Source organism: Glarea lozoyensis (assembly GCF_000409485.1).
Source record: "Glarea lozoyensis ATCC 20868 chromosome Unknown GLAREA6, whole genome shotgun sequence".
Lineage (NCBI taxonomy): Eukaryota > Fungi > Ascomycota > Leotiomycetes > Helotiales > Helotiaceae > Glarea > Glarea lozoyensis.
The window spans coordinates 2507657-2520272 of NW_007361001.1; the positions used below are offsets into that span (position 1 = coordinate 2507657).

At 47.0% G+C, this 12616-nt stretch overlaps 5 protein-coding genes across 5 annotated transcripts; 1 reads left to right on the top strand and 4 right to left on the bottom strand.

Annotated features, from left to right (window-relative positions):
- Positions 1–1185: 1185 nt before the first annotated feature.
- GLAREA_03140 (uncharacterized protein) lies at positions 1186–2090 on the top strand (the record flags this gene model as incomplete). The annotated part of the gene is made up of 5 exons (XM_008088224.1): positions 1186–1249; positions 1305–1394; positions 1449–1691; positions 1739–1968; positions 2046–2090. 5 exons carry the CDS (start codon positions 1186–1188, stop codon positions 2088–2090), a joined length of 672 nt encoding a protein of 223 aa, XP_008086415.1.
- Positions 2091–2592: 502 nt separating this feature from the next.
- Positions 2593–3824, bottom strand: GLAREA_03141 (uncharacterized protein; the record flags this gene model as incomplete). Its single annotated transcript, XM_008088225.1, has 11 exons — positions 2593–2615; positions 2668–2734; positions 2787–2896; positions 2945–3038; positions 3088–3113; positions 3161–3208; positions 3261–3318; positions 3373–3504; positions 3560–3592; positions 3640–3677; positions 3728–3824. The coding sequence occupies 11 exons, from the start codon at positions 3822–3824 to the stop codon at positions 2593–2595; spliced, it is 726 nt and encodes a 241-aa protein (XP_008086416.1).
- A 610-nt stretch (positions 3825–4434) lies between these two features.
- GLAREA_03142 (uncharacterized protein) lies at positions 4435–6396 on the bottom strand (the record flags this gene model as incomplete). Its single annotated transcript, XM_008088226.1, has 1 exon — positions 4435–6396. The coding sequence occupies one exon, from the start codon at positions 6394–6396 to the stop codon at positions 4435–4437; it is 1962 nt and encodes a 653-aa protein (XP_008086417.1).
- A 583-nt stretch (positions 6397–6979) lies between these two features.
- Positions 6980–9017, bottom strand: GLAREA_03143 (uncharacterized protein; the record flags this gene model as incomplete). Its single annotated transcript, XM_008088227.1, has 3 exons — positions 6980–7821; positions 7874–8682; positions 8731–9017. The coding sequence occupies 3 exons, from the start codon at positions 9015–9017 to the stop codon at positions 6980–6982; spliced, it is 1938 nt and encodes a 645-aa protein (XP_008086418.1).
- Positions 9018–9985: 968 nt separating this feature from the next.
- Positions 9986–12118, bottom strand: GLAREA_03144 (uncharacterized protein; the record flags this gene model as incomplete). The annotated part of the gene is made up of 1 exon (XM_008088228.1): positions 9986–12118. The coding sequence occupies one exon, from the start codon at positions 12116–12118 to the stop codon at positions 9986–9988; it is 2133 nt and encodes a 710-aa protein (XP_008086419.1).
- Between the last annotated feature and the right edge of the window lie 498 nt (positions 12119–12616).

Here is a 12616-nt window from a genome sequence, read left to right on the forward strand (position 1 = left end):
GTCTGGTCACGAGTCGTTAAATTCTGCTTTCTGGCAGGTTCTGCGACTGAAGTGTTGTCTGAAGCGACATGTCTATTTTAAACCATTCGCTTAAATTTTCGGCCTACAATGCCCTCACTAACGACGACCTCCCGCTCCCTTCAATTGAATCTAGTATTTTTCACATCAGGGGTTTACAACAGGCTAAACCCGTTTTCCTTGCTACAGCGCAAACTTTCTTCCACCTGACTTATTTTCGGTACTACTAGATTAAAATCTAGGAATCTCATAAGGTTCTGACGAATGCGATCGGACCGCACTTCCAACGCAACAAGAATCTACCACGAATCAAACTATACTTCCTCATGAAACGAAGTGGCCAAAATCAAACGACTTCAAAAGTCATTGATCTCGGACCGTTTGAGCAGGTAACCGTAGGGTTTTCCTTTGATATCCGTGTGGCGAAGGCTGCAACAAACAGGAGGGTTCGTAGTGTTATGCGCTCCTCTCAGAATACGCCTTTAGGAGCGCGGAGATTTTATTGTCGAGTTTAATATATACTCCTCAAATTACTCTACTTGATCAACTACCTGTTGGCAGTTTATCAGAAGGTATGCTATATTTAAGTTTAGAATCTCCAAGCCGAAATAACAGGGCCTCAGATGAAGCAAACCAAAAAGTCCAATATTGTTTTAGTGGTCGAATAGAAGCCTTAATCCATTTATTCTGAAAAGGCTGTTACTTTTCCTTGCAATATATCAGATCGAGGTATCGAGTTGTCCACGCCAGGAACTGGTGATCCGTGCCCCAGGAATAAAGCACGACAAAAGGTTGTCTCGAGTTTGGAAGCAATTAGGATATATTGCTTTCCATATTGTTCACCCAATCAATGACCTGGTATGGAACATATGAGGTCAAATGATGATAGAAAAGTCATCTATATTACTCTTCATCCACAACTTTGCAGTAATCAGATGCTCTAGACTTCAAAATCTGAAATATTTGGCCTACGGTTGCTGGCAATGTACGTAGTTCCAAGATAGAGATTCTCGGGTACAAATTTGGAAATTTCCGAGGCAGTATTTTTAACCACTCTCTCGCAAATATAAGGGAAGACTTCTCTTTTTGCAAGTTCTGATACTTTCAGAATTTCTTCTGTATTATCACAACCTCTCTGTTTTATCGTAACCTCGTCATCAGCACATCATGAAGGGATTTTCAATCTTAACAGCAGGTCTCTTGACTCTGTCGAGCCAAGTATCAGGACATTGTAGGTTCTACCTTGGTGAACTGATACCGCGCCACACAAGACTAAATGAAATCAGATATCTTCCAGCAGCTCACCGCCAACAATGTCAAAAACCCGACATTCACATACATTCGAAAGAACACCAACTACAACTCGCCCGTAACTGGTACGTACCTCCATACCGTAACAACGTCTCGCGTCTAACATTCCAAAGATCTAGCAAGCAATGACCTTCGTTGTAATGTAGGAGGAGCGACTGGAGGCTCAACTGGCACTGTTTCTCTTGCAGCAGGATCAGCAGTATCCTTCACAACCGACACAGCAGTGTACCATCAAGGACCCATCTCAGTATACATGGCCAAAGCACCGGGCGCCGCTGCCGACTTCGACGGTTCCGGAAACGTGTGGTTCAAAATCCTTGATATCGGTCCAAAGTTCCCAGGAGGAACTTGGGATTTGAAACGTAAGTACTCGTCCATTTTCATATCTGCAAGGCTGATAGATGTTTAGAAACATACACATTCAACCTCCCAAAATGTGTCCCAAGCGGAGATTACCTCGTTCGAATCCAATCTCTTGCGATCCATAACCCATACCCAGGCGGAACCCCACAATTCTACATCTCTTGCGCGCAGGTGACGATTACTGGCGGTGGAAGCACGGATTTGGGACCCAAGGTTGCTATTCCTGGGGCTTTCAAGAAGACGGATCCGGGTTATACTGCGAATATTTATAGCGGGGTAAGTTTGACGATAATTGATAGAACGCGGGATACGCCGTCGAGACTTTATTGAGTGCTTGCTGACGATGGATCTAGTTCACCAGTTATACCGTCCCAGGCCCACCAGTTGCGTCGTGCTAGGTATGGAACTTTGATAAAGTTATGTAAGAACGAGAAAGATGTTATATTGGAGGAAGATTATGCGAGTGGCTGTAAATAGTAGAAGAATATGACCATGTATCACCGCCCTCACCCGCTCCACCTCCTCCCCCCTAGATATAACAGGTGCGCTAGCAACATGTCAGTCATAAAAAGTTGAAGACTCTGGATTAATCTCTCGGATTGGGGATCATTCAAGCTCAGGCTTCCATTTCTAGTTCCCTTCTAGTGGCCCAGTGATCTACCGCTCAAAAACCGAAGAGCGCAATCGTGAGGCGCGAGTGCAACTATTCATCCAAAAGGTGGAGGGAACATAAAATGAAATATCGAACCTAAAGATAACTGCAACGGTCAAGACTTTCATATTGATAGATTATCACCGTGATGATTAGATATGTCCACATCGCAATTTTCTACCATGCTCACACCTATCCAAACACATCCTCGACCTCCAACATCTTCCTACCGCCAAGATACGCTTCATTTAACAAGTAAACACTGGCGGACCTGCACGGATGATTAGCCACAACACGTATTACTGCCACATAGAAACACATACCAGGAATAGTATACTTCGAAATCGCCGGCGTAGAATAAATATTAACCAAAATTCCTGGATCATTCGCCTATCGCCTATCAGTCACTTCCTCCATTCCCTTCTACTACATAAGAACATACCTTATAAGCACCCGGCAAGCTGACAGTAGCCGGACTCTTCGCGCCCGTACCACCTGTAATGTTGATCTGCGCGCACTCCATGTAGAATTGCGCTCCTCCAGATGAACCGGCTAGATATCGTCAGTGTGTGATTCTGGATAGGTGGGGAGGATGCTTACCTCCGTGAAGAGCGATAAGTTCTGCGCGGAGGAGATATTGACCGGATGCTATGCATGATGGGATTGGGATTGATTGTTCGCCGAGGTTTTTGATCTGAGTTCTTATTATTGGATGAATGATGAGATGATGTGACGCGTCTTACCAGATCGTTTACGGCCCATTGCTTTGCTGATAATCATTAGATTGGCACCTAAGGAACGTTCGAGATTTCTTACAAGCAGCATTAATAAGACCGGCTTCAGAAATCTTAAACCATCCACCACCTAACTCAAACGTAAGTAAGCAACCTAGACGAAAACACTAGAGCATACCCACCATAGCCAGGATCAGTCGCAGCATTGCTAACTTTCTTCAGATACGCCATGACCGGACCCTGTGTATAGAATCAGTTAAGCCCTCAAGATTGGGAAACAGAAGGGCTAGTTACGGAGTGCCCAGCATCAATAATATCATTTGAACCGCTCTGCTGGGTGTGTCTCCATCGCGCTTTGACAGTTGAGCCGGCCTGCACATCGATAATCTTTGAGGACGGAGTTGTTGGATTTGGACCGCCGTTGCACTAATTTGTATCAGAATCAAATAACGGATGTGGGAATTCAGGTTTGAATGCTTACTGCGATATCATTCGAGTTTACGTTTGTGATCGGCTACTTTTGTCAATATGAAGAGTGACAGCAGGAAAAACGAAACTCACGCCATCGTAAGATGGAATTCGAATACCAACACCAATGCCTAGACAGATTTAGCGAAATACATACATGTCAGTATCTCGGATTTCTCACCATTTGTAACTCCACCAGCAGTCAACTGAGTAAAGATAGTATGAGACGAAGCCACTCCAACGAGGACAGAAAGCGAGCATGAAACTTGAAACTTCATGATGTACTATGTTTACTCGAACAATATTGACATCGAGTATCGAAATCTGAGAAGAAGAATATATATAAGAAGCCCAACAGACCCATGTGCCGACCCATCACGTTTCGGCTCCAAATGACAGAAATAGCATGGCCGGCAGAACAGCAGACATGACTTGTGCTGGATAGTAACAACGGCAGCTAGAACGAATGAAAACAGTTATTTCAATATTTGGCAGTATAACATGAAGCTTGATCATCCGTGGAAACAAAGGAAGTGTATTTTTCAGCGAATGGAAACCATTCATGAGTTGAGTACGTCACTTTAGCAACGACCGACCCGAATGCAGCGACGGAGTATGATGTTCCAGTACGAATGCGGATATATGTTTTGAAGGTCAGATGGCATTTGGTTGCTCTTGCTAAGTTTGAAGTGTTTTATCCATATTGCGAAGATGGAAATCTTCGGTGATAAGCAAAACGTGGGGTCGAAGCCGTCTCGGCTAGATCAGGGGTGTTGCAAACACCAGACAGATATTGTCACTTCACAAGCACTGTGGGAACATCAGCAACCTCATAAAATGCAAAAGGGTATCATATTCAAAACCTAAAACAACCTGTCCCCCAATATGCTAAGCCAAACGCCACCTAATGAATTCAGCCCATATCCCTAAGTCCTCGCAGACTTCAAGTGCTCTAGCCAGATCTTCCTTCTTCAGGCTCTTCCCCGTTCCTTCATCTTTGTTTAACACATTTTCACTTTCGATCTCCACAGCACCGTTCAGCTTGATCTGGATCTGTAGATCGGCTTTCTCCTTCCGCATTGGAAAGATTACTCGCAATCTCACCTTTTCAGAGTCGATTTGTAGCATTGCGTCTAGTGAGAGATCTGACTTGGTAAACGTAGTGGCGGGCTTGAATTCGTTGCTCATGAATTTGGAGAACTCATCCGATTTACTCAGAATCGTGCTTTGAGGTCCCGCAGAAATGGGTGTCGGCTCCAGACCCGGTCCGAAAGTTTTCAAAAGGAGTGAAGAGAGAAACGCATATTTGCGAAGAGAAGGCAACATGGCTACCAACTGCTGGGGATGTGAAAACGGCAGCTCTGTGAGGGTACGACCATAACCAATCTTATCGATCAAGAGCGTATTCTTGTGTATTCGAGTCTGGCCCTCCCTACCCTCCCTCTCAGGTATTTGAATTGTGGTCTGGGAATTGATCGTCCTCGACGCGTTACTGTCCACTAAGTCACCGGAGTGCGGAAACATAAGACCGTCAAACCTGCTAGTTTGATACATGTCAAAGGGTGCGTTTGTTGAGTTGTAAATGGTCATTGCCATGGAATATGGAACGATTAGGGGTGGGTCAAATTTGGCCATAAAGATAACATCCAGAACCTTTTCTTTTGAACCCTCAACGCCTCCCATGGCGTCGGCTTTCGCAGGGACAACCGTACTATCTGGCTCTTGCCAGTCGAGCTGGGGCTGAAGGGCCTCGGCAAATATGTCGTTTGCAGCAGTGTCTCGAACAATCTTTTGGGAAATCCACTCTTGCGAAACTCTCAGTGGCGGGAAGACGGTAAGTGAAGGTAATGGCGCGCATTCCACCAACAAAGACCAAGTTTTTTCTTCCTCATGCTTCAGTCTTTTCCTAGTAATCATCCTTTTGTTCTGCCAATAATCCAGACTCAGTCCTAGGCGGTCTCTCGAGTGCATAACCGGCTTGCCACTCCGTGTGCACATTACTGCCCTTTGCACAAACTCATGATCTTTCTTCGCCATATCTGAGTCCGCTTTGACTTTCTGAACCTCCCACTCATGTAATTTTTCAAGATTTTCATAAATACCCGCGATAGCTTCATGACAATTAAGCCCCGGATTCCCACTCAACTTGTCGAGAGCAGCCAGCCTCTCCAGATTCGCAGCAAACCGGTTCAGCGATTTCGTCAACGTGCTTTCCTCTGGCCCAATTTTCAGATCCTCCAACAAGATATTCCCAGCTTTCTCCGTATGCCTCGTAACAATATCAGGCGAATCAGGAAACGAAAGCGCAACCTTCTGAACCACATCACTCATAAAGTCGATATCAAGCGCCAAATGCGCAGGACCAGCAATAATCAGCGTTTTCGATCCATCTCTCATATTATCCTGCCACATGATCTCCAGCCCCAATCGCTGTGCTAAACGTTCCACGCCCGCAGCACTCAAACGGCCCTTACTGACTGACAGTATCGAAATAACATCCTCTAATTTTCTCCTCCTCTCGTCTTCTACCTGTCGACCGCCCAATACACCACCAAGGCCATGGCCCATTCCCATTCCCTCCAAGTCCACACCTCCCAACGCCATTGCGGCGGATGGACTGTCGTACCCTCCTCCAAACCCGCCTGCACCCCCACCACCTGCTCCACTACCATATCCATATAGCGTCGAAGAGTTCGCGGGGCTCTTTTTGACTTGCTGGGGCGACGGAACGACAGAGCGGGGGCCGTGAGGAGAGAATGCTGGGTTCTGGGGATGGTGGGTTGAAAAGGGCGTTGATACTGGCGGAGTCGCAACCACCTGGGGGTGTTTTGAAGCGGTCGGTGTTGCCATTTTTGTTGATGTGGAAGTTTCTCTGTCATGCGCTAAGGGTTTAGAGCTTGCCGCAGTGTCATCGCAAGTGTTCAAGGTTGGAGAGGTTGGAGCCCAACCAGATGAAGCTCTGTCGAGCTTCAGAGCGTGGTGGGTGGACGCGACGGAGAGCCCCACATTTCACGCCTGGCGCTCAACGGGCCGCATCGGCTCTATAAAACTAATGCCAGCTACAAGTAGAGAAGTACCTAAATGGATATCTAGGTATGTGAATGAATAGCTAATAAGCAAAAAGAATGAAATCAAGCAGAAATCGAGTGATAAACTGCACAACTAGCTTTCTTCCAGGAAACATACTATCAGGTGTCGACTCATGTATGCTTGCTTTATCTGTGTGGTTTCATATGGATCCTTCCGTCATCCCAGCTTTCTCCTCTTGATATCATCGTCATCCTCCTTCATAACCTCGTTGCCATTTGGATGACAAAATCCAAACAATACCCAGTATATGTCCTTACGTCGAATATACACGACACAACCCATACTCCCAATCCCCAATCCATGAAGCCCCAAGTATAACCCCATCCTCTCAACTTTTCCCACATTACCCAATATAAACAGGCAACCTATTATCACTAAACTCGCTCCGCTCAATCATCCGATCATACGGATTGAAATCATGCAGAAACAACCACGAACACATCTTAAACATCAACGCCAACCAAACCGCACTCCGGGTATCCGACGCATTCGACCCCAGCGTCGACGACTGGCTGCTCGTCACCGTGATCGAAGGCGGCTTCAGCGTCGCCGATCTTTGAGGTGTGCTGGCGGCCGAAGTAGGCAATCCAGCCGTGACTTTAGGGAGAACCTCCGCAAAGTAGAAGTTGATTAAGATCTTCTCTTTCGTGTTGTCGAGGGTTGCGCCGGCGAGTAGGTCTTCGAGCTCGCGGTGGAGTTTGGATGTTGCGTTGAAGTGACAGGCGAGGACTTCTCGGACGTCGTCGATCATGTCTTCTAGTTTGCGGTCGATGGAAAGGATGTTGTCGTGGAGAGAATCGAGGAGGTCTCGGTGTGCAGTATCATAGTTTTCTTCCATTAGCTGTTCATGGGCTGTTCGTTCGGCCTCTGCAGTGTAAGCCCATCCTGATCTCGCTCCAGGATCATTTTTTTCTTTGTTGGCGCGAATATATGTCTGGATCCTCTTGTCTAAATCAATCTTGCCAAGACTGCCGTTTGTGAATAAGTCTTGGATTTCATTTCTCAATTTATGGTCTCCTAGGCTGGCGCCATCCGGGCTTTTCAATTGCTGACTCAATGCAAGCAGGCAATCTATCATGTTTAGATTTGGATTCCATGTAGCTGCACAAGGGTTTGGGAGTCTGCGGAACCGGGACCCTAGGATGTGGACAGACTTGGCAACCATACCCAGCAGTTCAAAACTACCTATTTGGCGGTTAGCAGTTGATATGAGTGTTCAGGATGTTATTCGACTTACTCGCGATCACGTAAGGCTTCTCAGTGTTATCAAGAAAGTCTCTTTGGCACTCCTCATCAAGCCGTGGCATGATTTTCCGAAGAGTGTTTTCAAATCGACCAGGACCGAATAGCAGCTTCTGTTTAGGTTGATCAAATATCGAAGGCACATCCCCAAAACAAAGTCGTTTGATCTCTGCACAAGGAATCATCCGTTCCTCTTTGTGTTGAGGCTTTCCCAAGCGAGAGAATCTGGTCAAGATGCCCAGACCTTGCATATACTCGCTCTTGACCATATACCCATTTCCCTCTGCTGTCAGAACCGATTGCTGCAAGTTAAATTCCGTCCAGACAAGACCCAGCATTGAGATTATCTCCACAAGATGACAAATCGTGGTAGTTGCAAATGGTTTGGTGATGTTAAGTGGCATGAAATCCCAACACCGCTGCTTCCTCTGGATCAAGTAAGAAATAGTGTGATTCTTGCCCGGCTCTTTAGAATTATCCCAATCTCTGGAAGATTTTTCCTGCCCTTGAAGCGCGTCGAGGAGAAGCACCCAAGAACAACCTTCGTCTTCGGCGGTATGGACATTAGCCCACTTCTCGTCGACCTCATGGTACTTAGTCATGGTGTGCGCACACGAAGTCTTGGTACCAGTGATCTTGTAGATAGGATGGATGTGTTTCTGAAGCTCAATCACCTCCATAGCTTCCGCTTCCGGCTCCAATGTTTTCACGTTCTCAGAATACGTCTCTTTTTGATTGTTTTGGAAAAGCGTATCCCAAAACGTCGACTCTGGCTTCGTCCTGGTAAGTGGACCCACGGTAATCCTATCTTCATTTAACAACCACTCTCATACAATTTAGACCAAAACTCACCCAGGGTTAGCCGTATAAAACACCGGCACCTCAAAAAACACCTGATACCTAAACTCCCGCCACTTGAACTTCCTCGTCGTCCTGGTAGCCCACAACTTGCCCATCACCTCCTCCGAACAGCGTCGTCTCCCCACCTCACTGTTATCAAACTGCAAATACGCGAGCAGCGCCTGTAGAGTCGACAGAAAGATAGCTGCAATAGAGATAGCGAGGGCTGCAATCGTTAATTGAAGCGTCACGACATTATCGCTATTGTCGGCTTGGCCGCTGCCTGTGGAGTTCGACATCTTGTCATCAATCAAGTGGGACAAGAATGCCGCGCCAGACTCCTCCGATTACGATATACGACAGTCAAACGGGGATAACGATATAAGCTCAATTATCAGACACGTCGAAGATAGAAATGACAGTTAGAAAGAAGAACGACGTCGGGTCCGGGGGGAAACTTTCCACCCCCCATAGCGTCGTTCAGCCGCATGCACAGCGACCTCGATGTCGTGTTACGGGGTACATTCAGGGTTCACAGGCCATTCTAGCCAGTGGATGGACGCGAAAGGTGATTGTTGCAGTATTGGGGGCCAGAGACGGCCGCTGAGGGTTTGTTTTCTTCCTTGTCCGCGTTTCGGGTGTTTCCTGGGGACGTACGAAATGCAAACCCCACTTTCGAACTGAATTATAGCCAATCGCCAAGGCGGCGGCTATTTTATGAAAAAGGATTTTGAATTGTGATCTAAATTAATTGTGATTGTTAAGCTCGTTGCATAGACCGATTATGAAAACGATAGAGGATATAACAGGAAGTTCCACCGTTGCTAGAACAATGACCGCGGGTGAAGCCGAGGGGGACCTCGCTTAACCTTCGTAAGGTAACAATTCACCTGTAGAGTGCCGACGATTGGAGACAAGAACGGGAGCGGGAAGGGCCTAGAATCATTAAGCTTGAATCCCATTAAGTACCTAAGGTAGGCGTTAAGGTTCAGACTAAGCATCTTTCTCACATCTCGTCAAACCATCTTTACTGATAATATCTCATAAGAAAACTAAAGCTATAGACTTTTAAAAGGTACAAGCATTGAGACACAACAGAACACAACAAAACCAATTTTACGATGGCTCCTCTCAAACCACAAGTACCCATACTTGATCACAGTTCTCCTCGAAGTAATATTAGTACAATCGATACTTGCGAACCCCCATCAGATCAACTTCTCACGAACAGAGCCTTCATAGCATTCTTATTGTCACTCCTAGAAGCTTACCATTGCTCCCAGCTCTTCTGAACAGTATTTGTGCTGGATGCGAATGATGCCAAAAGGTTTGATTTTGTGGAACAAGTGAAAGGGTCATCATCTGAAGAGGACCGCTTCTCCACAATAGTAACACTAGGTTCTCTCCTCGATACATGCTTCTTCTCCGGGGTAGAAAACGGATTAGACATTGCAGGAGATGGACGCTTTTCCACAACAGTGAGTTCGGGTTCTTTCTTAGGCTGCTCATACCCCAAAACTTCCGGTTGAGCCTGGCTGGATAATGGTTCGTTCTCGGATGAAAATGAGCCCTTCTCCACCACAGTGATTTTAGGTTCTTTTCTGGAGACTGGGGGCTTCGGTCTTGCAAGGCCAGCCTTCCCCATTGCCGCAGCTTTCTCCTTCTCCGTGTAGATAAGAAGCTCGAGTTCTTGTTGGATTGCGGCGGCTTGTCTCATTTGACCCGGTGCTTGGTACTTGGCTTTGATGTCTACCTTTCCAGTCCGTGGATACTTGGACGAAAACTGATTAATCAGTGATTGACCCCAGGCCTCATCGACGGGTTGAGCAACTCGACCCGGTCCCCATTCCGGAGGTACATTAGCAAGAGACACATCCACGAGAGGACCATTTGCAGACTTTGACTTGTGTGGAGGTCGTCGTGGATTGTATGGTGGACGTTTGTGCGCTGCCCCGTTCTGGTCATTGAAGGGCAACTGGTTTCGATGACTAAAAGTGTTATTCCAAAGGTGTGGCGGAATCATTGGAAGAGCCTGAAAACCATGTGGAGTAGGGAATATTGGCATCGGTACCCAGACTGTTTGCTGTGGATCATAAAGACCACCATGCCACCCAGAGGTCAACGGCATAAGGTTGGAAGCAGGCGCCGGCAATGGCTGAGATAACTCGGGACCATTACGATTTAATGGATTGCTGGCAAAATTGGAAAACCCTGCAGGCATGTCTTTGGCAGATGGTGGGTTGTAGATATTGATCCAAGTTGGTTCTTTGGAGCTTCTCTCGACTTTCTGTCGGTGAGGGATATCCATCTTGAGGCCCTTCCGGGGTGTGGACGTGACAACCACTGGTTCGTTCGGTTCCCGGGCTTGCTTCGTTTCACCCAATGATTCCAATTGAGGATTCGTATTTGGGTTTTCCTGTTTCTCAGTCTGCTTCTTTGGGCCTAAAACCTTCCTAAACACTGAGGCCTCTGGGTTGAGCTTCTTTGCAAACATGCCGTCCAGACCAAATCGCTCGTTGGTTTCTTCTCGGCTTGGCCGTTGTGTAATGGAGCTACGATCCTCGCTTTCCGGAGAGCCCAAGTCTCGCAAGTAGTCGCGTAACGTTTGTTGGTCCTCTTTCTTCAACCGTGAAAGGGTCTTTAGAACATCTGTAATACTAGTCTGCTCCTTGGTAGTGCTTGGCGGAAAGACCCATGGCGAGTCATCTAATGCCGGCTTCGCTCCTGAAGTGATACGGCCAACAGAAACAACTGCAGGATCCCATCTGACAGACTTAACACTTGTAGGAGTCTGGGCTCTCTGGTGGTAGTTGTGAGTACCGGGAGTGGCGAGGGCGGATCGAATAGAATCTTCGAAGGTCTCACTTCCTTCGTCATCAGCATCAGTATTATTTGTTCCGAGCAGCCTCCTCCGAGGATCTTTTAACGGAATTGGTGGTGTCGCTTGCTTTTTGCCTTGGTGTGCCATGAACATGTTCTTGGTCGACTCGGAAAGGCCACCAATAGCCAAGACCGGATGACTGTGACTGCTATGATCAGAGTGTTGTCCATTGTCGGACCCCTTGGTAGGATTTCTTGGAGCCAGATCATCCTCAATTACCTCGTATGTCTTCACCACGAAAGCCTTTGTAGAACGAAGACTTGTCTTGGTGGGAGGAGGAGTCTCGACTGAGCCCTTGGTAGGTCGCTTAGTAGGTGATCCCAGGTTTGGCTTTTCTGGTTGCTTGGTTCGTATGGATCCTGCTGGAGAATCACGGCCAACATTTCCGGTTGGTTTGGCATTGACAGCTCCTTTAACCGGTGAAGCTTTTGGCTCTCGAAGAGCGACACGAGATGGTTTCTTAGCTAGTGTTGACCGAATAGCGATCCGCGGGTGACGATTCTCAGAAGCTTGAGGCATGGTTTGCCAGGAAATGTGGGTGCCAGATGTATTTCTTTTGCGATATCCTCTCCTACACAGAGATGGACGATGAACACGACTAGCTAGAAATCTTTCTCGTAGGCATCAAACCTCTAAGGGAGAGGTGATGGTGTGCGATTGCTGTCCTTCTTTGCTGTAGGCCTCGCCTGTTAGTTACTTTTACATGATAAAAGAACCGAGTACTGACCTTGTCCGTGACGATCCTTGCGCCGTGTTGACTTATCTCTCAGATTCAGTCGGAGCGGGAGGTGTTCCTGGTCACTCTGGAAGTCACCATAAAAACAATGATCTTTCCAAAATCTTCCACTTCCAAAATTGTGCCCAAAGGCAGTTGTTCTCAGGAACAAGTAGTGATGCGTTCGCTTTGTATGTATGAGAGAAAAGAAAACAGACAGTCTGGTTGGGTTGAGAATGCTCGATGCTAGCATTTCCGAGGATGAGGAAGGCGGCACCTGGGTGCGACGGCCATCAGTCCTT